The sequence below is a fragment of the Coturnix japonica genome, chromosome 16, assembly GCF_054131305.1.
Source record: "Coturnix japonica strain WE chromosome 16, WE-NBRP24, whole genome shotgun sequence".
Lineage (NCBI taxonomy): Eukaryota > Metazoa > Chordata > Aves > Galliformes > Phasianidae > Coturnix > Coturnix japonica.
Genome location: NC_140678.1, coordinates 4,863,553 through 4,889,533, shown reverse-complemented (window position 1 = coordinate 4,889,533; position 25,981 = coordinate 4,863,553). Strand labels below are relative to the sequence as shown.

At 45.4% G+C, this 25,981-nt stretch overlaps 2 protein-coding genes and 1 long non-coding RNA gene across 5 annotated transcripts in view; all 3 read right to left on the bottom strand.

Annotated features, from left to right (window-relative positions):
- LOC146758216 (uncharacterized) overlaps positions 1–25,981 on the bottom strand; it is a 233,032-nt gene that overhangs the window by 107,002 nt on the left and 100,049 nt on the right. The gene's annotated exons all lie outside the window — the stretch shown is intronic.
- LOC146758218 (olfactory receptor 14C36-like) lies at positions 7,326–14,055 on the bottom strand. 3 transcript variants are annotated; one of them, XR_014934943.1, is made up of 4 exons: positions 13,863–14,055; positions 8,808–12,926; positions 8,427–8,586; positions 7,326–7,823 (listed from the first exon to the last, which is right to left on the bottom strand). XR_014934943.1 is itself a non-coding variant. In XM_085517401.1 (2 exons), exon 2 carries the CDS (start codon positions 12,901–12,903, stop codon positions 11,935–11,937), a length of 969 nt encoding a protein of 322 aa, XP_085373527.1. In that variant the 5' UTR covers positions 12,904–12,926; positions 13,863–14,055; the 3' UTR covers positions 7,326–11,934. The 3 variants fall into 3 exon arrangements, 1 of the variants encoding a protein (XP_085373527.1); XR_014934942.1 differs by having other exon boundaries at positions 7,326–8,586; XM_085517401.1 differs by having other exon boundaries at positions 7,326–12,926.
- LOC146758217 (1-phosphatidylinositol 4,5-bisphosphate phosphodiesterase gamma-1-like) overlaps positions 19,020–25,981 on the bottom strand; it is a 43,811-nt gene continuing 36,849 nt past the window's right edge. Inside the window, exon 2 of the mRNA XM_085517944.1 lies at positions 19,020–19,166. Within this exon, the coding sequence (XP_085374070.1) occupies positions 19,020–19,166 (147 nt within the window). The remainder of the gene's footprint in view (positions 19,167–25,981) is intronic.

Here is a 25,981-nt window from a genome sequence, read left to right as displayed (position 1 = left end):
ATAGCTTTGCAATGCCTTGAACTCCAGAGTATGCCACAGATGGAGCAGAGGGAAAGATTTGCCTCTTCTGTAGTGAACTCATTCATTTGGTAAGCAGAATAACACTACCTAATACATGGGGACTGTGTCTCTGCACTGCTCTTCTCAGCTCACAGGGCAGCGGTGCAGGGTGTTGCTCTCATGTCAGTGCAAGTAAACTCACTTTAATCCTTTTTCCTCTGTAAATGCTTCCTCTATTTGTATGCTCAGATACACTTCCACATTCCCTCAAGTACACTTCCATATATCATTAACAATTACACTTTCTTATACCATCAAAACAGTTTGTCAAGCAGTACAGTTCTTCAGTGCACATAAACTCCCTTAATACAGTCTGTATTCTTCAGTTATAAACACCATGCCACAGAACCGGCACTGATTGAACCACCTCCCTCACACACTTCCTCGCAAGCAGTACATAGTATTACATAAATGGGTTGACACTCATTGGTTGGGTGGAATGTACAGCTCTCCTCAGGACCATCTTATAAATCTACAGAGTACAAACTCCCGTCTTCTTACATACAAGCAGAAAGTACATATGAGTGGACAGACAACACAGTCTTTCACTTTGACTGTGTCCGGCCATTTCCCTCACAGGAGGAAGGAAACACGGGTCGGGACTCGGCACTTACCCTGCAGCTGTTCTGGGTCTCACTCACACCACACTCACTCTGACATTTAGATCAAAAACCATGGTTTATTCATACTACACAATGCTGACAACGTTTTCTAGCTGGAATCTTAATAACACTCACACTCTGGTCGACCAGTTGCAAATGTTAACGTTTTTCCCAGAGTCGGCTTGACACACAGTACCAAACACTTAAAGCAGATGATAATATTGAACATACAACCTATAAGCCCCGTGATTACAACTTGGAGAACCCAGGCTACCATTTTACAGGCTATCCACTATATCCCATAACCGTAGGAGAGACCAACCTAGGTCCCTCCTATTGTCAACCACCCGGGAGAGAGTACTTGTTCTTGTTTCCATTCATATGACATACAGTTCCCTTTCATAGGAACTCACCCAAGGAGTCTTCCTACCCCAGCTGGCAACCAAAGCCATGAGCTCACCTCCCTGGGAGCAGCACGTATGGCTGTAAACTGTGTAGGATGTCTCCTCAAGACATATGGGCTCCACTTACCATACACATACCTGATCCACCTATGGGTGGTCCTTGTCTGTCCCTGCAGTGATCAGGTGAGGAAGGGAGTCCTTCAGAGAAATCTCAGGGTGCGCCAAAAGTGTCTCCCTCTCAGCTGGTCCTGCAGCGAACAGAGCTGGTCCCACCTGGGCCGCCAAATTGACTACAGGAATTGAACTCTATAACCTCTATAACTCATACAGTCTCCCATGACATACTTATAACAAAGTTGAGGAACTATGGGATAGATGAGTGGACAGTGAAGTGAGTCGAGAATTGGCTGACTGGCAGAGTGCAGAGGGTTGTCGCTGGCGGTGCAGTGTCTGGATGGAGGGCTGTAACTAGCGGCATCCCCCAGGGGTCTGTGCTGGGTCCGGTCTTGTTCAACATCTTCATCAACGACCACCCTCAGCAAGTTTGCTGATGACACGAAGTTGGGAGGATTGGCTGACACACCTGAAGTCTGTGCTGCCATTCAGTGAGACCTGGACAGGCTGGAGATCTGGGCAGTAAGAAACCGGATGAGGTTTAACAAAAGCAAGTGTAGAGTCATGCACCTGGGTAGAAATAATTGCATGCACCAGTACAGGCTGGGGGAAGAGCTGCTGGAGAGGAGCTCTGCTGAGAGGGACCTGGGCGTCCTGGTGGACGACAGATTGACCATGAGCCAGCAGTGTGCCCTTGTAGCCAAAAAAGCCAATGGCATACTGGGGTGTATTAAAAAGAGCGTGTCCAGCAGGTCGAAGGAGGTGATCCTCCCCCTCTACTCTGCCCTGGTGAGGCCTCATCTGGAATACTGTGTCCGGTTATGGGCTCCCCAGTACAAAAAAGACAGAGATCTCTTGGAAACAGTCCAGCGGAGGGCCACAAAGATGGTGAAGGGCCTGGAGCATCTCCCCTATGAGGAGAGACTTAGGGAACTAGGTCTGTTTAGCCTTGAGAAAAGAAGGCTGAGAGGGGACCTGATCCAGGTCTATAAATATTTGAGGTGAGGGGGGTAAAGTGTTGAGGCCAGACTCTTTTCAGCAGTGTTTGGAGACGGGACAAGGGGAAACAGACAGAAACTGGAACATAGGAAGTTCTGCACTAATGTGTGCAATAACTTCTTTATGGTGAGAGTGACAGAGCACTGGAACAGGCTGCCCAGGGTGGTTGTGGAATCTCCTTCTCTGGAGATATTCAAGACCTGCCTGGATGCCGAGTTGTGCGATGTGGTGTAGGGAACCCACTTTGGCTGGGGTTTGGACTCAATGGTCTCTGGAGGTCCCTTCCAATCCCTACAATTCTGTGATTCGGTGAATATCATGGGGTGGTTTGGATGGGGAAAGACTACCCCTTTGAATGACCTTTTGTCAGGGCATGTCCTGGGATTCCTAGGATTCTCAAAATGCAGCACTGCTTCTGTCACTGAAAAATGGGGCCCTGTGTGGGACAGAGGGAGGGTCCACGAGTCCCTGGCCCACCTGACTAAGTATTTCCATGGTCTTAGCAAATACATACTTACAACTTGAGAATGACAGTTAGCTGCGTTCATGGTGGCATGGCCACTGCTGATGGCCTTGAACTGTCTGAACATAACTGAAGAGGCTCAGGCTGATGCAAATCAGCTATTGAATGACAGTGTTGAAAAACTGGAAAGACAGGTGGCAGTTTTGATGGGGAAAAAACCTAATTCAATCATTCTCCTATGGAAGATCAGGAACATCTCTCTGGAAGACCATGGGGACCCTGTACAAGGAAATCTGTATAAAATGGACTCTGTATATGAAGGCACTAAAAGGTCAGATTTTGAGGTTCCATTTGGACTAGATCTATTTGAGATCTGACTGAAATGAAAAAATGAAAAAAAAAATAAAAATGCAGGATAGGCTGCTGGGAGTGCCCTGACCAGTGTCCAACCCCCCAAACCCCGCTGCCCATAATACAGCAGCTGAACTGATGGATATAGTACAGTGGTTTAGACAGAAACCAAGAGAGCATGCCAGCATAGCTGCTCTGGTTATGGGACATGGAGGCAGAAAGCGCTGTGGTGAATGGACTGGAAATTTCAAAACTGACATCCATTACTACTCACCCTGCCCTCAGGCAAAGACTGTATGCTCTGTCCAACATAATGAGGATAGATGTGTGTCCTATAACATGGCCAAATAAGAATGACATACCATTAAATATGAGCCTGTAGTCCTCTACGGAGGACTAACAAAATTATATTAGAGAATTAAGCATGAAAGAGGCTATCTAGGAAGATGATTTTGAGAGCTCAGTCAATAAATTTTTCATCAGGAACAAGGGATCTCATCCTACAGCCGTCACCTTTACATCAGTATGGGTCTATGTTATCCATACTGAACCCCCTAGTGGCCCTCAGATGCTGTAATACAACAGGCTGCCCAATTAATGGGGAGACAAGAGTGCCTACGGCCAGATGCAGTCTCTGAATGGTAGTGGAAAGGTCAGAGAACCATCTGCTGCCATGACTTAGGCGTCCAGCCCCTAAGGTAATCCAGTCTGGACCCATTAGGGTCTTGAGACAGCAAATGTTTAAAGACCAGATTAGAGCAGGAGTTCAGTTTAAAAAGATCAATGGACAGCATAATCAGGAAAAAATATCTGTTAAACAGGCCCAAGCACTGAGTATTTTCAGTCCAACCTTTTCAGCCAAACTAGATGTGAATGTAACTCAAGAAGGGTCTGGATGGGGGCTCTGGCAGAGCCAGAGTTCTTTGTGAACCCCTATGAGGTTTTGGTCATAGGTTTGGCATGGAGCAGAATAAAGATACATCACAGTTGAAAAGCATTTATTGGCTACCTATTCTACACTACAGGTGGTAGAACCAGTAACTCAGATTTCAGAGGTTATCGTTAAAACAACAAGGCCAGTCCAGGGGTGGGTAAAAGATCTAACACACATCTCTATGATGGGGGTGGCCCAATCACAAGCAGTGGTGCGCTCAGTTGTTCTGCTTGCCTGCTCCTCAAGGAGTTAGGAGAAATCTATACCTGTTGTGTGTTCAAGTGCGTGCGCAATGTCATTTGGAGGGCTTATCATAATAAAGATTGGTGGATTTGCTGCGTAGACTGGTCAGAACTCAGATCTGCGTTGTGCTTCCTGCGGCACCAAACGCCCAACAGTGGCAGTTCCGTATATTGGCCAGCAGGTGGCAGAAGAGACCACGGAAAGAACGTCTGCGGTACAGACCCTGGGGATCCGTTCCCGTTTGATTATAGGGGAAGAACACAAAGATGGAAGAGGAGGGAAGGGGGAAAAAAAAAAGAAAAAAAGAAAAAAACAAACCACAGCAAACAAATAAAAAGTTCTCCAAACGTAGCAAACGTGAATGTCTGTCAATAAATAAATGAGTAGTTGAATTGATGTCCGTTTCCCCTCCCCTCCCCGCCCCCCCAACTTCTGAGATGAAAAAAAACACCTGGTATCAATTGGACAGATGCACACAGTGAAGCCAGGGATGGTCTGAAACGCAAAGCAGCTGAGCAGCTTTTAGAAGAAAACAGGGTAGTAACAACTTCTGTACCTGCTTTCACCACTCTGAGATCCTGTCTGGGTCACCCAAGGCTTGTAAATAACCACTGGGTCGGTTCTGATGTTGAGTGATTTATTGTCAGTTCTCTCATGGTTCTCCGGTCAGTTCTCCGGTGCCAGGATCTGCCACAGGGCATTCTGACCATGGGCATCATGTTTCTACGCTGTCGCCTGCATTTAACAGGCAATGGGACTGCCCAGCATGTGCAAGGCAGCACCTCTTTCACACCACCAGAAATTTTGAGGCTGTTGAGATTGTTGTTAGCGTCCCATTAACACTGAGGCTATAGATACCCTTAGGATTGACATTACTATTAGCATTACTTTGATGGTGCCCTATCTGGGTCATTTTCAGGGGATGTCTGGAGTAAGGCATAGTGTCAGGAGAAAAAGAACAGACTCAGTTACTTTATAAGAGTGATAATAGAGAGAGTTCACTGGAAAAAATACAACTCTTAAATAATGCAAAGCATGCTTCTGATTGGATGCAGGCATCATCTGGGCTCTGATTAATATTACTTTTAAGGTAAAGATTATTGTTACCTTAATGATTGTTTTTTGGATTATGATCAGGGTTAAGGTTCCTTTTGCTACAAACTTCTAGCATCATTTTTGTTGTTACATTTGGAGTTAGAGACGATTTTAGAGTCATGTTAAGGGTTAGGATTAGAGTACATTGCGGGTTATTGCTGTTATCTTTACAGCTCCTGTGAGGGTTGGGGTCTGGGTCAGGTGTTTAAAAAAATGAAATGAAAAAAGAATTAAAAAAATATATTGAAAGCTTCAGATTTCCTTAATCTTTGTGGAAATCATATAATGTGCAACTCAAATCTACCTCTTCGTGCAGTGACTGCCTGAAAATTTGCTAGAGCCAAATATAATATGCCCTTGTGCTTTCCGCTAACTCATCTTCATTTCATTTTCATTAAATTTCCTTGGTAGTCAGATTTTGGTGTGTGGATACTTTAAAACAATCTAACTGACATTGGCAAAAAATTAAAAATAAATAAATAAATGCATGACAGCATCAATTGTATAATTTTTATAGATAAGAAGAGCAGTTTTCCTTCATTTTCTGTGCCTCTTTACTTTCTTACCCTCTCCCCTTGTGTGAGAAACTCTCAAAGTCAAAGATTTCTAGTTAGGCAAAGATGGCAGCGATAGCAGCAGTGCTTATTCATTATTGTAATACTGCGCGCACATCCCATATTGGCAAGGGAGAAATTGCACACCAGTCAGTGAAATTAATTCTGTTCTATGCCCTAAACCCAATGCAAGTAATGCTCTCATGGCTCTCATTGGTTGAGCATCTCAGGCTCACAGACTCCTCGAGACTGTTGCTAGGATTCATTTCCATATAAGGTCAATTACCAAACTCTTGTTTTTAGGTATGCCTTTTACTTTTCTGCAGAGAGAGAAGGGCAATGTTTCCAAAAGTCAGTACATTCATTCTGTCCTGTGCTAGGCTCCACCCACCCTCTGTATTTATCTTGTGCTTGTCTCAATTCTACCCATGTCAGAATCCCCCCAGTCTGAACTCTGTTCAGCAACTTTCTTGGTGCAAAAACTACTTATACAGCTGTTTTACAAGAGGGTTATACATTCAGTTAGGGCCTACACTATATACTGAAAATACTGGAAACTTCCACTGCAAAAACACAATCTACCTCTCCCATCTGTGCAGCCTTGCAGACCCAGAGCATGCCAGGTTATTTCTGCTTTCATAGCATTTGCATGCTGTAGGGTGAGCAAAAGGTTCTGCTGCTTGATTCTTCTGCAAGAGCTGCCTACCAGCAAATGGTTGCAGGGATGGAGGATGTGACAGAAAGCATTTGTCTCCACAAGAGCATAGTTACATTCAGTGCAGAGTGTGAGAGTCAGGTTGGTGTGGAAAAGCACTGACATGCTGTGGATGATGCAGTGCTCACATGGCTAAAACTCACAGACATTACTGTCAGAAGGATGGTGCTGTGTTGTGCTTCTACCTTTGGCAGCCCCTGGAGAAATGCTGTGGCACACAGAACACCTTTGTATTGCACTGACTGCTGCCATGCAGCATGGATTTAACACACCAAATCCAGAGGAGCATGACTGCATCTAACTTCCCTGAGAAAAACTACTGTAGCTGAAGAGATGAGGAGGCAACTGCTCATCTGCAGAACAAGCAGTACTGCCAGACATTGGGCCAGGTGAGCACCTCCTGCTGCAGCGTGATGATGACAGGGCTGGAGATGATCTGCAAAGCCAACTTAAAAGTGGGAGACATGAGTCAACATGGCAGGAGGACAGAGGTGTTAGGGAGCAGCCAAGGCATCAAAGAGTATCAAAAGGCTTTGAAAAGTATCACAAAGTGACAGCCAGGAAGACTGGGATTATCATGAGCAGCAACCTGGATGCTAGAGATTATTTGCTCCCATACAAAATGGTAGAGATCTTGCTGCAGACATCCCAAAGCCAGGCAAAATGGGAACCCAGAGCTCTGCCTGCACAAACCCCACAGCCATAGCATTGCAAGCTGAGCTGCCTTGCTGTTTGTTGCATTCATCCCAATCCCTGTGAATGAAGACTCGGAATGCAGCCAAGGCGATGACTGAGCGTGAGAGTGACTTTATTCAATAAAAGACAGGAGGGCTTGAGAGGTCAAGGGTGCAGATGGGACTCCTCTTGTCAAGATGAGAGTGGCTCAGAGCTTGTGCTGCTTCCTGGTGCCTGGGACTGGCAGCCTGACTCTACGTCCCCATCTAAGATGCTCAGCTTCACCTCACTGATGCTGACCTGCTCCTGCATGGTGGTGCTGCTGTTGGGGCACTCAGGCTGTGCGTGGGATGGGCAGCACTGCAAAGGTGCTGGGTCACAATCCAGGCAGGTGACTATTGTGTCTGTCAGGCTCAGGTCAGCATCTTCAGCAGAGCCAGGAGATATGAGAGCATGAATGTGGATGAGCCCCTTGTGTCCATCACTGTTACCATGTGGAAGGCTGTCATCCGAATTGCAGCGATTTGTGCTTAATAAGAATTCTCCATTGATGGAAACACACTGCACATCACTACTTGGTTTGGATCTTTGCGGTTGTCAAGTGCTTGAATCACCTAGGAAGGAACAGAAACACAAGGGTTAGTGTCAAACGTTTGCAAGTTGAATCATGAAAGAGGTTGTTGATATTTGGTTATAGAGTGGCGGCAGGAAGAAGCAAATAGGCTTCAAGCAACAGAGCCACTGTCTTGAAAGTGATCCTTGTGCAGGTCCGGCTCTCGTGTTGACAAGAGAATCATCTGGGAAAACAGGGGTCAACTGAAGGTGTCAGGCATGGGATTGTTCTCATTATTCCCTGTACCTAAAGAAAAGTAACAGTGAGTCCACAAATGATCTCTCCTAGATAAAACTTACATTTTACATCTAGTCTTACTAAAGTTATATGGAAATCATAACAATCCTTCAAATTCTACCACTTTCTACTTAACAGAAAGACAACTCAATTTCAAGAGACAATTTTCAGTTTCAGGTTAAAGACGGAGTACCCATCATGTTTTAAATCTCTTCTTCAGCTTGGAATGTCATTATTGACATTTATACAGCATCTCTAGCAGCACTCAGTTCAGCTCTTCTCATTTATTTTCAAACGTTACTGGAATTAATTTATTTCCTGAAGTATCTGTGAACTGTAATTCCCCAAATTTGCTTGGTTGTCTTACCTGATGTGTTGATATTTTCCACCTATTAGTGAAACATTTCAAAGTAGTGAGTTAAGCCAGCATGTGACATCTGCTGTTCATCCATAAGTTTCTGTTTTGAGTCTGATTGGACATCCAGAGATTCATAAGGATTTCAGCATGGTAAAATAAATCAGAAAGGCTGAGAAAACACAATTAAAGGAGAAAAAAAGGAATAAATGTGAACTTCAGAAATATAGTTATTAGGTAGACTATGAAGTTCTGCAGTGGTACCTTACCTCTGAAACGTGTGAAATATTTCATGTTTGAGAATAAGTGAGTGTTAGAGTCTGTTAATACAGTAAGGTTATTTACTGTAGGAGTGGGCTTAAATACAGAGAATTACTGACATAAGTTTATTACCTCTGACGTTAATGCTGATCTACTCTCTTTTCTCTTGTTGTGAAACACAGAAAGCTTTGTTACACAGTCTTCATCAAGGTGTCCCAGCTGCAAGAATAAGACCTATGCTGAGGAAACAGCTTTCAAGTCATCTCAGCCCAATCTCACCGTGGTAGTGTTCTGCTGTGCAGCAGTCAATAATTAGCCATTATTTCAGATTCTTTTTAAATAGTTAGTGTTATGGCTACATATTACAAGGAGTAAACAGAAAGAGTCATCCAACTTCAGCAACTAGTCCCTCTGTGGCAACAGGTCCTGAGTTCTGAATTCAAGTACAAAAGCAGAAAGCAGTGCAGAAATAGCAAGCCTGTATCTTAATACCCATGAGATTATCCATTTTCTCATGCATTCTGACTAAGTTCTAAAACTTGCTCATCCCAGTTCACTTCAACAAGTTCCCCCACTTCAAGCAATGCAGTTCTGAGATCCTGTGTAAGGCAGATAGAACTGAACAGTGCAGAAACAATCTCTGACAGCTTTAAGAGCTCCGTTCTGCTTACAAACTCTCAGTCCAAAATTATTCTCAGTTTTAAGGAAATGAACACCTGAAGCAGTTGGATCATCTGCCATTTGCCGCATTCTGCTTCTTGGCATCATGATTAGCACAAAGAGTTTCCTGCTGTCCTGCAGAAATGGACAAAGTCCTGCTTACAAATGGACCAAGTTTCTGTGTACAGCATAGTTTGTACCAGTGTAAAAAGCCACGTCATTCAATTCATGTGCTCAGGTTGTTATGCACTCCGAAAGGAAACAGAACTAACTGTTGAATTCTGAAGGCAATCTGTAGGGTCCTACATTACCTCCTGATTCTGGAAGAGGAAATTCTAATAGCAAATGCACAACTTTGCTCTTCGTAGACATGAGAAGAGCTGGCATTTAGGAACATTCATTCCTGGTAAATCAAATGATGTGTCTCTATTTTTACTACAGATAGTATAGGGAGCAGTCAGTTGAAGAACCAGATACAAAAACTGCAGCCCATTGGCTAGAAAATACTTCTCCTTAAATTCTGTATGCTGTCATGGTATAGAATCAGGCTACAGTGCCACATAGGCCACCCAAGCGTAGAACCTAATCCACAAAATACTGGTAGACAAAGCAGCAAAAAAGGGGACAATATTCAGCAGACAGGCCTTTCTTCCCACAGCTCAGCATGTTCTGCCATCCGAAAAGCAAGGTCTCTTGTCAAGCTCAGCTATTTCCCTTCTCAGTGTATTCTAGCACCACTGATACCCACTGGTATCCTCCTGTAGAGTGCCATCATATTGTCATCATCCAAAGGAAAAACCCACACAGCAGAGCATACAGCAGTACACCCATGCTCCAAATATCTGCCTGAAAAACAAAAAGACAAGCTTACAAACCTGAAGCAACTCAAATGGCTTCCTGACAGACTGTATTGTCTGCCCTTGCCAAAGCCCACATATAGCCCATGAAAAGCTGGCTCTTTCCCGCAGGAAAAAAAACCTTATCGTCCCAGAGAAAGCATATAACCCAAATTCAATTGTCCTTCCACTCAGCTTAGAGCACTACTAAAACCAGCATCTTCATCTTAGCTCATCACACTGCTGCAGTTCCATTTTCAAGGATTTCACTGGCAAAAATGAAATCAAAGCCGTCACAAGGGATTTAGCACAGTTACGTGTTACTGGCTATGAGAGCTTTCAGCACAGTCACCTGTCAGGCTTTGCTGCTGTTCTATTTATGAATAGTCACAACAAGGTTCAGACACCTCACGGTGCAATTCTCACTTTGACTGTAAAGAAAAAGGAGGCTTGAAAAGCAGTGTGTGGAAAACAAAGAAACAAGAATTAGAACAACAGTGGGGCCATGGCACTTGTAGGAATTGCTCCACCTTTAACAGCAGAACGATTCAAGAAGTACGAGGGCATTCCAAACCAGACCAGTTTGGACAGATTAACAACTGCAAGTAGTGGGTTCCAAAATTCCAGACATGAAATCAAAGCTGGAAAAACTCTTCTCATTGTGCATTACAGTGCAAACAAGTCTTCACATGCAACTTGGAAGCTAAAGACAAGTCTGACGAAACAGACTACACAGGAAGTTGACAAATGATGGATAATTAACAGAGTAGTAGAAAGAGATCTCTGAAGTTGCCATTTTGTAGAGCCCCAAAGCAGTCGCTTGAGACAGTTAAGGATTAGCCAGAGACAAACCAGCCAGCTGTGTGAACTGAGACCAATTGCAGTTTTCCAGTCTGTGGCCACTGACAGCTTCTGAGAGCTACCAAGCAATGCAACCTAGCAGAATTCAGAAGGGAAACCAAGAGGGCCTACCTGAGCTCCACTGCCTTTAAATGCTCTGTGGAGACATTTGGGTGATTTTGCATGGCTGAAGCAACTCTTTATTGCTTTGTATTACTGCAAACATCTTGCTTGTTTTAATGGATGTTGAAATGAGGTGTGTATTACGGCAGTGTAAAACCAGTGGGAATAGTTTTGAAGAATACAAAATGAACAAGCTAAGACAGAAAGTGGAGAGCAGAAGTTATTTGAAATCTTCCCTTTCCCAGAATGTAGTAATCAAGCAAAAGTATTTACAAAGTCCAAGAAAAGGGGGATTGAGTTCGAACGAGGGGGCAATCTAAGGCTTAACTATTGCAGAGGGGTTTGGGTAAGCAGGATGTCAGGTCAGATGAGAAAAGAATATTTTGAAACTCCACTGTGAGCGTTACGGGGAACACTGGGCAAGGGACCAGCTGGAAACGGTTGCAGGCTGAAGTCAACACACAGTTTGATGAACAGCCGTGTGCTTCCTGCTGGACTGTGGGCTTCTGAGAACATCCGACCCCAACAGCTCCAGAAATGTCTCACAAGAAGGAGGACAGACAGAGTCACTGCACATCCTCAATTCTTTTAAGGTTCACAGAGAGCCTGATTCATTATGTACAGTGTGTCTGGGCTACACTAAGAAGTTACAAGCTGAAGAGGAATTGATTTGAATAATGACATTTTAGTAAAGAGCATTACAGTATTTAAAAAAAAAAAAATAAGATTTAATACACTACATTTATAAAAATCGATTGAAACAAAACAAAACAAAGAGTTTGCAACAGTAAAAAGCTGCATTACATGACATGAATTCCAATAGACAGGCAATTCACTACATTTAAAACACATCTGGTCATAACTTCCCTCACAGCATTCTTGACTTCATGGTTCCTCATGCTGTAGATGAGGGGGTTTACTGCTGAAGGCACGAATGAGTACAGAAGTGCCACCATCAGGTCCATGGATGGGGAGGAAATGGATGGGAGCTTCAGGTAGGCAAAAAAGGCAGTGATGAGAAACAGGGAGACCACGGCCAGGTGAGGGAGGCATGTGGAGAAGGCTTTGTGCCGTCCCTGCTCAGAGGGCATCATCAGCACAGCCATGAAGATCTGCACATAGGACACAACTATGAAAACAAAGCACCCAAATGTTAAAATGGAACTAAAAATGAGAAACATAACTTCCCTGATATTTGATTCTGAGCAGGAGAGCTTGAGGATCTGGGGGATTTCACAGAAAAAAAATTGGTTGACAACATTGCCTTGGCAGAGAGGCAGTGAAAAAGTACTGGCAGTGTGCAGCAGGGAATTGAGAACCCCAGTGCCCCAGGCAGCTGCTGACATGGTGGCACAAGCTCTGCTGTCCATCAAGGTCCCGTAGTGCAGGGGCTTGCAGATGGCAATGTAGTGGTCATAGCACATGATGGTGAGAAGGGAATACTCTGCTGAAATGAAGAAGACAAAGAAAAAGACCTGTGCAGCACATCCTGCATAGGAGATGGCCCTGGTGTCCCAGAGGGTGTTGGCCATGGCTTTGGGGAGAGTGGTGGAGATGCAGCCCAGGTCGAGGAGGGCCAGGTTCAGGAGGAAGAAGTACATGGGGGTGTGCAGGAGGTGGTCGCAGGCTACGGCTGTGCTGATGAGGCCGTTGCCCAGGAGGGCAGCCAGGTAGATGCCCAGGAAGAGCCAGAAGTGCAGGAGCTGCAGCTGCCACGTGTCTGCCAACGGCAGCAGGAGGAACTCGCTGATGGAGCTGCTGTTGGGCATCTGCTGTTCCTGGGCTTGGAGTCCTGCTCAGAGTGCAGAAGATAATGACAAGTCCATACCATTCTCAGAGACACTCCTGCTATACTATAAAATGTTTTTATTCTCTTACAACAGTGTACATTTAGCACCATTACTTGCATTTAATTTAATGTATTTGAACATTCCTTAAGCAGAAGCAGCATATGGAGCTCTAACCTTCCTCTTACTTTCCTCTTATCCCAGCCTCTGTGCCATTCAATTCCAGTTTTAAAAAGCAGCCTGTTCACAAGTTAAGTGAATTATTTTTGTCTACTGAAAATGATGATAATTTCAATTTGTTCTATCTTTTGAGAAAGAGGAGACTGAAAGCACATCATGTGTGACTGTTCACAAAACAAGCAATTGACTGAGGAAAAATTCTCAGAGTTGTGACAGCCCTTTTTAGATTTGTACCTCCAATCATTTCTGTCTTCCTCAAGAACAGGAAATGGAAAATCCCTGCCTTGGCTCTCCTCTTGCAAATCACACTTACAAACATACTGTTGTACAGTGGAGCTGTGATCCCCTGCCCCTGGCAGCAGCTGTGGCAGCACAAGCCCTGCCGGGGGGCTCCTTCCCCCCACACCACACATCTTCCCGGAGCAAACTGGGCAGCTCCCCGGGCAGGCTGAGTGCTGAGCCTGGGAGGCAGCAGAGTCCCATACCCGGCACACAGCCCCTGGGGCACAGCAGGGACCCTGCTCTGCAGGACAGCCCTGGGCACCTGCCTGCAGCCCCCGCTGCACAGCCTGCAGCCGTGCTGGGACACGCAGCCCTCAGGGCTGTGCTGTGATGCTGCAGCACAGAAGCCTTCAGTTAAAGCCGACGTTCTTATCCACATTAAAGAAACATGCACTGCCTGCAGCCAGAGCTGCTACAAGTTGTCCCAGATTAAGTTAACCCTCTATGAAAAGCAGCTCATGCTCAGCATTTAGACTTACCATGTCATGGTCTGTGAGCAGTGCTCCTGAAGTGAGCTCACAGCCAGCTCACACTGTACACATCCTGTAAGCTCTCTCCCCTTTCTCTCCTCTCCTTCTGTCAGCTGCAGGCTGTGCTGTGCTCAAGAGCTGCTCCTGGGCACAGCTGTCACTCTACAGCACTGTCCACTTTTATGAGCTCACTATGTCCCAGGAGCCCAGCCCAGCTGAGGAGTAGAGGATGTCAGTTTTTATGTTTCCCACTCATCTCCGTGGAGATTTCCCTGGGTCCTCTTGGCCAACAGCTCCTGAGAGACAACAGTGTCATAACTGCTCTTTGAAATCTGCTCAATTATCCACCAGTCAATTCCTGACATGAAGTGAGTCCTACCAGAGAGTGTTTGATGAAACAAAAAGGGCACCCAGACAAGGACAAGGAGAGTTGGACTTCCCCTGTGCAGGACAGTGATCCAGAGGAGGCAGTGCAGGTGCCCCTTCCCCAGATAGAAACCCTGGGGCTGAAATGGGATTCAGCTCCCCACAGACCCACAGGAGCTGGGATTCCTCTGGTTCAGCTCAGATGTTCACAAGGAGTTGTACAGTGTCGCTTTAGAATCTTCTATAAACCCAACTATAAATAAATAGACAATAAATGTACTTTGGATTCTTTCTCTTTAAGCTCTCTCCAGATACCTCTCCATTTTTCTGAACAAGTTCTGAGAACATGAAGAGGATGACAGGAAGGCACAAGGCACAGGAGGGCTCTTTAGGTGGTAAGGGGCCCCAGGGCGCATTTGATGCTGAGTCCATCAACCTCCAGTGCAGAGGGAAGTTTGCACAAAGAGCCTGGCAAGACAAAGTCAGAAGTAACAGTGAAGTTTCTTGGAATATTAATGGGCCCACTGAGGGACATTAGCAAGCAAGATTCCTAAGGGACTTGTTAGAGAAGATAATTGGAAGCCAGTCGGGCAATGGCACTGGCATGGTGGTTCTGATGCTAAGCAACCCCTCCTTTGCCTTACAAAATAGACATGCCAAGCCCTGATATTCCGACCCTTGGCATGGAGATCTGGTCTCTCATGTTGGCTCAGGACCCTTCCTGAGGCAGTGGGATGGAAGCCTGCATGATGTTAAATGAGACAAGGGGACAGAAGATTCCAGGCTCTGTATGGGGTGCAAGGATGCTGTGAAGTTCATGTCCCATATGAGACCTATGTTTCATTACAGGATGTGGGATGTGAGAAGGGCCCCGTCTGAACAAGTAGTCAGTTCCAATGAAACTCTGAACTTCAGACCTCTCATTTCCAGTGCCCTCCTGTGCACACTCTCCCATAGTTTGATGTTTTCTATGTTCTGCAGTACTCAGAAGAGCACCCAGTGCTCCAGGTGAGGCTGCAGCAATGCAGAGCAGACAGGGACAATGCTTTCCCTCACACAGCTGGCAATAAATTGCTTGATGCAGTCCAGGGTACCGTTGGCTTTCCTGGCTGCCTGGGGACACTGCTGACTCACATTCAATTTGATGTTGAGCAGGACCCCCAATCCTTTTCAGTCAGACTGCCTGCCTAGCCTTCTACCCCTGCTCCCTCTAAGCAACAGGTTTGAGACCTTGAAAACTGAAGGAGATAAGAACGGGGAGGCAATGGAGGATCTGTCTAGGGAGAGCCTAATGCAAGGCAGTCACTACCAAACCTTGTGACTTCCTCTGCCATGAAAGAAAGATGGGTGGTCGTGGTGGGCGACTCCCTTCTCAGAGGAATAGAGGGCACCATATGCAGACTGGAGCCGAGCCATCAGGAAGTTTGCTGCCTTCCTGGCTTCTGGTCAGGGGCATAACAAAGAAACTCCCAATTCTGGTTAGGTCCACTGATTATTTTCTACTACTCATAGTTTAGGTGGGCAGTGATGAAATTTCTTAGAGAAGCCTACAAACTATGAAAAGAGATTTCAGGAATTTAGGCCATTTAGTTCACAGAGCGGGAGCTCAAGTGATGTTTTGTTCTATACCTTCAGGGGCAGTGAGGGACACGAAGCAGGCTTTTAAAGCATAAGCAATGAACAATTGTTTCGGAGGCTGATGCTGAGCCAGAAACTTTGGGTTCTTTGATCACAGGGCAGTTTACTTGGCCTGTGGTCTGTTATCCATGAATGGAACCCAACTTTCTCGAAGGGGGAAACGAATCCTAGTGCAGAAGATAGCGGGGCTTATTGAAAGAGCTTTAAACTAGCTAGGATGGGGGAGGGGTGTCACAGGTTTAACCAAAAATCTACCTGTGCCTGTGACAGAGGGGCAGCTGTACGGCAGGGCCACTGGCCGAAAGAATAAAGGGAAAAAGGGAAGTTTGAAAAGAAAACAGGGGCAACGATCTAATGAGGCACACTTATTTACTAAAGACTTCAAAATACAGAATAACAAAATATAATACAATATAATAGAAATTAAGGCTAACGAATTAAGCAAAATAGGAAAGAGAGTGAGTCCCAAAACTGAGAGGCCTACTATAACTCCAGGCGAAACAGTTGGAATGCTCCCACATGCTCCCCCGTGCTCCAAGGATTCAAGAGAGTGAGTCCAGCCTGGGAGTGAGATTATATAGTGTCCTGGTCCCGTGACTTATCTGTGACCATGATGTTCTCTGGGATATGTAGTTTTCTTCTGTGAGCTGCATGTTCGGTAAATTATCCATGATTTACATGATGTTATGATGTGGAATACTGATAGCAAAGTTACAAAATTACAAAACCATGACTTTCCACCCCTTATTCCACGTCATTACATTATGTTTCATAAACACACACATATAGTTATGAGCAATCAGCGACCCTATTTTCTTAACAATTTATATCTATTTCAATAAAATCCTTAAGCTGAGAACAAAACTCCATAACCTAATGCACTATTATTTATTAATTTGAGAAAAATGGCAAAGCTGCCGGAAAAAGGAACATGACAGCGGTGGAGGGGAAAGCAGCGCTAGTGGGGCGTCCCCCACATCAAGGTGCACTCATCCTTTCCCAGCCACCACAGCAGATTCCCTTTGAATTATACTTTCTTTCCATGTGTGCTCCACACATGTATTGCCAGTGCACGATATAGAGCCCAGATGGAAAAAACTTGCTTACAGAATGCCTATTTTAGGTATACAGAAAGTGTTTCCTTAACATTAATCCACCTATCTTAAGTCCTGTACCTAACTGGACATTTGTCATATATCTCTGAGGCTCTACTTACATATACAAGAAATTACTGGCTGCACTCCCCCAACATCAAATTCCCTTGTGGTACACGTTGGACATTCCCATTTTTGTCTATCAAACACCACGTGCACCCAGGTCCCTGGGCAAAAACAGTACCCTGGAGAGGTTTGCCCTTTCCAGATGCTGGAAGGACCCAAACAACTTTTCCCAACACACTTTTTATGTGTACTACAGGAACCTTATCTCCCTCTACAGTACGTAGGGAACTAGATTGGTTAGGTCCATTTACGATCACTAGATCCTCGAGTGTTGACCAACCAGGTGGCTTCTGCTAAATGGTTCTCATAATTTTTATATGTTCCGCCACCCATTGCTTTCAACATAGTTTTCAACAACCCATTGAATCGTTCAATCTTACCAGAAGCTGGTGCATGATAGGGAATATGGTAAATCCACTCAATGCCATGATTTTTGGCCCAAGTGGTTACAAGGGAATTCTTGAAATGAGTTCCATTTTCTGATTCAATTCTTTCCGGAGTGCCATGTCGCCACAGGACTTGCTTCTCCAGCCCTAATGTGGTGTTTCGGGAGGTAGCATGGGGTACTGCATATGTTTCGGGCCACCCAGTGGTTGCCTCCACCATGGTGAGTACATAAAGCTTACCACTGCGAGACTGTGGCAAGGTGATATAATCAACCTGCCACGCCTCTCCACATTTATACTTCTGCCATTGCCCTTCCCCAAAAAAGGTTTCATCCTCTTGGCTTGTTTAATTATGGCACATGTTTCATAGTCATGAATAACCTGAGCAGTAGCAACCATAGTTAAGTCCACCCCTTGGTCTCTGGCCCACTTATATGTTGTATCCCTTCCTTGATGACCCGAAATCTCATGGGCCCACCGAGCTAGGAATAATTTACCTTTGTTCTGCCAGTCCAAATCTATTTGAGCCACCTCAATTTTGGCAGCTCAATCAACCTGATGGTTATTTTTATGTTCTTCAGTAGCCTTACTTTTAGGCACATGAGCATCTACATGGCGCACCTTAACAACAGTGTTCCTTATTCGGGCAGCAATGTCTTTCCACAGTTCAGCAGCCCAAACAGGTTTACCCCTTCGTTGCCAGTTATCATCTTCCCACTGTTGCAACCACCCCCATAAGGCATTTGCCATCATCCATGAATCAGTATAAAGATGAAGCATTGGCCACCTCTCCCATTCAGCCACATCTAAAGCCAGCTGAATAGCCTTTGCCTCTGCAAACTGGCTTGATCCTCCTTTACCTTCAGTGACCTCTGCAACTTGTGTGAAATCCTTTCTTAAATCCCGAATTTCACCCAGTTTTAAAGATCGATCAATAATGGTTGTGATACTTCTCTCGCCTCTTGCTCTATCAAGAGTCCTGGATGTTGATGGTGGCAAGTGTTTATGAGGACCGCCAATTGGCATTCTGGGGCCAAAAAGATCTCGGAAAAAAATACTAGCTTCTGGCTCGACTTCTCCTATTTCCTCTATTTCCTCCAGTTCATTCTCTCTTTTTTTCCTCTCTTCTAACTCCCTCTGCTCTTTTAACTCCTTCTGCTCTTCCAATTCCCTCCACTCTTCTGACTCCCCCTGCATTTTCTCTGAGTTGAAACTCGTTTTGTTTTTCGCACTCTTACAGGGGCAACCAACATTTTATCTGGTGCCCTCAGTGGTTGATCAAGTTGGAATACATCCTGTTCAGACTTGAGAATGTCTCTCTTGGGCTGGAGGGTGCATAGGTTGGATCGGAGGATGCTGCGCTTGAACTCGAGGGTGTCGAACTCAGCCCTGAGGACGTTGTACTTGGACTGGAGAGTGTCAAACTCAGACTGGAGGGTTACGTGCTTAGACTGGAGAGTGTCGCGCTCGGATTGGAGGGCGTTGTACATGGACCAGAGTGTGTTATGATCGAACTTAAGGGCGCTGAACTCAGCCTTGAGGACGTCGTACATGGGTCAGAGGTTGTCTCGCTCGGATTGGAGGGTGTTACGCTTGGACTGGAGGATGTTATGCTCAGACTGGAGGACGTAGTGCTCAATCCAGAGGGTGTCGCGCTCGGACTGGAGAGTGTTGCGCTTGAATTGGAGGGTGTCGCGCTCAAACTGGAGAGTGTCACACTCGGACTGGAGAGCGTTGTGCTCTGACTGGAGAGTGTTGAGTTTGAATTGCAGGGATTCTTTCTCATACCAGAATGTGCCTCGTTGATATAGGAGGTCTTCTCTCTCAGCTCTGAGACTCTCTTTCTCATACCATAATGTGTCTTGTTGTTGTAGGATGTTATTTCTCTCACCTAGGAGAATCTCCTTCTCGGCCCTGAGACTCTCTCCCAGCCTCAAAAACATTTTCTCTCTCCAGAATGGTATTTAATAAGGCCCGATAAGCATTAGCTAGGCCTAAAATCATTTGTGCCTCCTGAGATCTACCTGTGCCACAGCATTCCTGCTTCAAATATGCAATCAAACTTTCAGGATTCTTCAAGTGTTCAGGAGTAAAACTCCATGACACTGAAGATGTCTGTCTTTTGAAAGTCTCTCCAAAGTCTCCCACACTCCCTGCCACTCAGTATTCTCTGGTTCTAGGGAAGACTTCCTCCAGATGTAATAAATCCAAGAACCAATAAGTAAAATAATCAGCAGTAAGTTCAGGGAGATTAACATGATTGACAGTGTGGTCAACTGAGCCAACTGGTCATTCAAAAACTGCATAAAGAATGCAAAGATGGAAAGAGGAGCACACTCAAAAATCACCATTTCTGTACTATTAGTTGCATTAGTTACTCCCTCTGGAGCTGCATGCAGGTACCAAGTAAGCATTGCTAACCATGTTTTCAATCGATTATATATTTCTATAGCTCCAAAGGAAAAAGTGGCTAGCTTAAACATGGTCCAATATGTTTGGAGCATCTCAAAGGAGGAACTAATGGCATGCAGTCCCTTGTAAAACAATTTTACTAGAGAAAACTTTTTTTTTCCCTCTTTTCTTTTTTTTTTTTTTCTTTTTCCCCTTCAATAGAGAGGAAAAAACAAAACAAAACAAACAAAATTAAAAAAAAAAACAGAGCTCAACAGTATTGGCAGTCCACCCAGATTCCAGGAACTTAAAGTTTACAAATATCCCAGAGTATTGGCAGTCCGCCTGGATTTTCAAGGTCAAGCTCGCAGGTGCAAAGAAACGCAAACCTAAGATAGCTCCTTAACAAAAAAAAACCTCGTAGCTCTGTAAAAAGCTAAAAGAGCAACAGAAGAAAGACAGAACAACAGCAAATTTATGCCTGCATTCTCCACCAAAATCTGTCATGGGTTAACCTAAAATCTACCTGCGTCCATGAGAGGGGGGGCTAGTCCAGTCCCAAAGTGGGGCCCTGCAGGGGCCCTAGGCCGAAGGAAAAGTTAATTAGGAAAAGAAAACAGTGGCAATGATCTAAGGAGGCACACTTATTTACTAAATATTATATTGAAATACAGGATAACACAATATAACACAATATAATTGAAATTAGGCTAACGAATCAAGCAAAATAGGAGAGAGAATGAGTCCCAAAACCGAGAGGCCTACTGTAACTCTAGGCGAAATGGCTGGAAGGCTCCCACACGCTCTCCTGGATGCCAGAACTCAAAAGACGTCTGTCCAGCCTGGGAGTGAGATTATATAGTGTCCGGGTCCCGTGACTTATCTCTGACCGTGATGTTCTCTGGGAGATGTAGTCTTCTTCTGGAAGTTGCACATTCAGTAAAATTGTTCATGCTTTATATGATGTTATTATGTGGAATACTGATAGCAAAACTGCAAAATTATAAAACCATGATAAACAGTCAGAAGGGCTTAGAAGCTTTGGATTTTATCCCATAGTCAGTCACAGTCTTACAAGCAAGCTGAGACGCAGCTTGCCACTGTCCCTCTAATATTGTGTCTCTAATAACCCCAGACCAATGCGAAGGTAGAGGATCGCTACATGGGGGGGGGAGGGGAGGGGGGGAAGCAGCACAGGCAGGGGCTGTAAAGACATTGGAGGAGTGCTCAGAGAGATCGATGCCTCCTTCATACACAGTTCTCACTCCTGCAGCTTCTCAGTTAATATTTTAATATCTTCCTCTAACACTCTCTAATCCCCAACATCATCAGAGTAATTTTCGCTCTCAGGAGCTTCTTGCTGCTCTGCACACACCTCAGTCCAACCCCCCCCCCCCCCCCCCCAATTCCTCGCTAGCTGCCACCGGATCTGCCGGAGACGTTGAAGAGGTCAAGGACGGGGGATTATTCGGGGCTTCTGTGGCAGCCCTGACTTGTGAGGCTGATGAGCAAACGGAGTATGAAACTCCTGGTAACACGGAGTCAAATTCTGACCTTGACTGAGTACTAGGTCTGGATAGAGCTTGTACCACAGCAGCAGCGATCTGCCGCTCGGCTTGCATATTCTTCGATGTATTTATAATCATCTGCCATGTAGAACCCAAGCCTTGCAAGTACTTGTATTCCTTATTTTTGGAGATAACAGAGTCCCACATACAGTGCCCTATTTCTCGCCATTTGGCTACAGTGAACATCAGTGCCACCTCCTGAAGGTGTCCATTCTTACAAGCCCATTTTACCAGCTCGGATATACATTTAGGAGATACTTGCTCCCCACTCATAGAGAGAGTACTTATGAGCAGTCTCTCCGTAGCTTCCCACAAAATCGTGGCTTGCAGAGGGCGGGACGTGACCCTGCTTCCAGCTACCACAACACTTACAGCTTTTCGCTACACAAGGCCAACCGTCTGCTGCAACCGCTGTCCTCTTGCAGTTCCCCCATCGCCTTTGTTCTGGATGGTGCTTCGGGACCCTGCCACACCAGCTCATATCCCGGTTCCTCCAACTTCACTCTCCCATTGCTTCAGTGAAGTTTTGAGGTCCAACCTTAAAGTGCCCCACATTGAGTGCCATTTGTTGGTGAATGTGAGGACAAAAGGATAGAGTGCTGGGACAAACAGCTACACACCAATATGGATAAATATAGCTGCATCCATTTATTGCCTGAAAAGCCGTACTTTAATAGCAGACAGATGAGCGTGTTCAAAAATCACACACTAACTGGAGGAAAGCTACAGCAATAACAAACCTAATACCCTCCTTCAAAGCTGTGAGCCATTCATTCTTTTCCTAGAGGTGTCCTTGATTCTCATGCTGTTTATCCTGCTCCACAGCTGATGCTCTGTGAAGTCGTTATCTTGATCCATGGCTGCTGCTCTGTAAAATTCTTCGAGTAGTACAACAGAATGGCAATTCCCTGGGGTCTCCAGCACACCTCCAGCCAGCTGGCAAATGCAGATGAAGACCTTCAGGAAAGTCAGGCCCTGGTAGTGACAATGCTCACTGGAAACTGTGAGCCCCACAATCGGTCTCGTACCTGTGTGCCACCTTCTGAACACCAGTAGCATGGTCTAAATGCACGGCCCAGCCAGGCAAAATCAAAACATGCTTCTGGAATGGGATGCTTTCTGAAGAGTCTTTACACTAATGAGAGGACCACAAACATTCACTCAGTGAGCTTGAAATCACTGTGCATTTGCAGGCCTAGTGTCTTGTTTGTCTCACAGAGACATGTTTGGATGGTTCCCACCTGTGAACTGTAACAAAGTGGTACAGACACTTCATGACAGATGGTCAAGGAAGATGAGGAAAGGCTGCTGTACTCTGTGAGAGTGCACTGAGCTCTGCCTGGGGATGGCAGAGGAGCCAGCTGAGAACTGATGGAAAGGGCCCAGAGAGGAGAGCGGCAGATTCTCTGATAACACTGATAACACTAATGCTTACAGCTGCTGCTAAGCAGTGTTGTACAGAGCCAAGGCCATGGTCAGTGGAGAGCACATGGAACTGGGAGGGAACAGACTGTGCACAGCTGACCGGAAGTGGCCTAAGGGACATTCTCTACCACCTGACAACAAACAGAAGGAGTATGGAAAGTTCACAGTAGGCCTCTCGGTTTTCGGGGACTCTCTCTCTCTGTTTCGTTCAATTTGTTAACCTCAATTATATTATATTGTGTTATCTTGTATTTCGGTATCATATTTAGTAAAATAAGTTTTTCCTCCTTAGATTGTCGCTGTTTTATCCCACTCCCTTTTTCCCCTCCTTTCCGGGCCCCGGGAGGGGGGCCCACGGGGTGGCTTCCCCTGTCACGGGCATAGGTAAATCTAAGTAACCCGTGACAGATTTTTGGTGGAGAATGCGGGCATAGAGCTTTTTAGCTTTTAGAACAACTCTCTCTTTACTCTTAAAGAGCTTCGTTACGGGAGTGTTGGGAGTGTTATCTTTTCGTAGCTGCTCACTGAGAACGTGACCTTGAAATACCAGACAAATTGTCAACATTAAGGGCTGCTGTACATTCTCAGCACTGCTATCTAACTTTTGTGTAGAAAACAAAGGGATTTCTTTCTCCCTTAGAGCAAAGCTAGCTAGCTCTGATTTTTACAGAGCCTGCCAGCTATGAATCCACTCTTCATCCCACTTGCTCTGTTTAAGGGATTGAAAGCAATTATGATCTTCTTAAAGTATTGGTCAACTATTAACACCATAATTTGGTGTTGTGGAATTGTGCAGGTATATAGCCTAATAAGGTGGATACTGATGGAGACACCTGCCTGGTACTTTTATGAGATGTGGTATGGTCAGAATTTTGGCACCTACATCCCAGATGGAATTGTGAATCTTACAAACACTTGCATCCCAGATGGAATTGCGAATCTTACAAGTACTTGCATCCCAGATGGAACAGGCAATTTTACAAACACCACCATGTTTAATTCATTGTACAGGCTAAAAAAACCCTTTTTATTTAGGTTGTACTCTCAGATTTCCACACGCCTTTCAATAACTGAGATAGGGTTCATACTTGCATCCATGTTATCACTATTAATGAATGCATATATGTTCCTATGCATTCGTTCTATGCGGAAGTCTCCTCCAGAACCAGAGAATGATGACTGGCAGGGAATATGGAAAGGTTTAGGAAAAGTCTTAGAAGCATGGGGACCCGCAGTGTCATGGGATTTCACTCTTGAACACCTAAGGGACCCTAAGAAATTAAGTGAGTATTTGGGTCAGAGATCTAAGGAGGTAAACCTTATGTGGGGTTTGGCTTATGCATACCGTGCTTTGTATCATACTATTCTGGAGAGAGAGAGTTTCCGATCTGAGATTCAAGCCCAAGTTAATTCTGATCAGTCACAGGAGGCATCAGTAGCAATATCAGTTGCCCCTGTGGAAGGCAAGAAATGGAAACGGGTGTCCACGCGTCTAGAACGAAAAGAAGGAGAAGCACAGGGGGGGGCTGCAGAAGACCCAGGTGCCGGGCATGGAGCAGTACCGAAAAAAGCAAAGGCAAAAACCAAGAGGCATGAAGAAGAGACTGATGATGAGGAGGAAATCACCTATTGTCGACCTCTGAAGCTGACTGAAATCCAAGGCTCAAGAAAGGAGTTCACACGGCGTCAAGATGAAGGTATCCTTGCTTGGTTGCTTCGCTGCTGGGACAACGGGGCCAACAGCTTGTCTCTAGATGGTAATGAAGCTCGCCAACTAGGAAGCATTGCCCAAGATGCAGGTATCGACAGAGGGATTAGCAGATGTTCGGATGGAGCTGCCACTCTCTGGTTGCGGCTGTTAGAAGCCGTGAGAGAAAGGTACCCCTATAAGGATGCTTTGAAGCCTAAATTTGATAGTTGGAATACCGTCCAAAAAGGTATTCAGCGCCTGAGGGAACTGGCCATGGCGAAAATGTTGTACAGCCCTGATCCAAGCGAACTTGACCCTGAGAGAGTGAGGGCCGATCCTGACATGTGGCAGAAAATCACAAGTACAGCACCAGAGAGAATGGCACAGTCATTGGTAACAGGTTCTAAAGGGTTCGTGGACAGATGGCCCCGAGTTGTTGAGCTGATTATAATGCTTCAAACCACCGATCAGCAGCTCCCTCAACTGCATGCCGCAGTTTCTGCCATCTCACGGCTAGAAAACCGAGTAGATGAAATGTGCAAGAAATTGTTTCCATCAACTAATCGTAATGATGATCCCGTAATAGTATCAGAAACAACTGATGAAGGTCAATCCTCGTACGGGCCACCAGGTCTAATGAAGGATCTGATCAAAGTATTCCAGTCCTACTCCTCACCTGCATCACCAAAAGTCTCAGCTGTTAAACGCACACGCTTCCCAGCTCGAGCAAAGAACAACAGTACGATTGCACCGCGTGTTTCCATGTGGCGCTACCTACGTGACCGTGGAGAAGACATGAGGAAGTGGCATGATCAGCCCACTTCTGCACTACGAGCACGGGTGAAAGAACTACTAGACATACCAACCACCAGTGGAGTTGCTCCAGTCATCACAGGTAACCAATAGAGGGGCCCTGCCCTCAGTCAGGGGAGGGAAAGGGATAATAGAGTTTATTGGACTGTGTGGATTCGATGGCCTGGCACATCAGAACCACAGGAATATAAGGCGCTGGTGGATACCGGTGCACAGTGCACCCTAATGCCCTCCAGTCATGAAGGGACAGAATCAATCCATATTTCTGGAGTGACTGGGGGCTCTCAAGAATTGACTGTGCTGGAGGCTGAAATAAGCCTCACTGGCAAAGACTGGCAAAAACATCCTATTGTGACTGGCCCAGGGGCTCCATGTATACTGGCTATTGATTACCTCAAAAGGGGGCATTTCAAGGATCCTAAGGGGTATCGATGGGCCTTTGGGATAGCTGCTGTAGATATGGACAACATTAAGCAGCTGTCTGTTTTGCCTGGCCTGTCAGAGGACCCGTCTGTTGTGGGGCTGCTACGAGTAAAAGAGCAGCAGGTACCGATTGCTACAAAGACAGTGCACAGACGGCAGTATCGCACCAACAGGGATTCCTTGCTCCCCATTCATGATTTGATTCGCC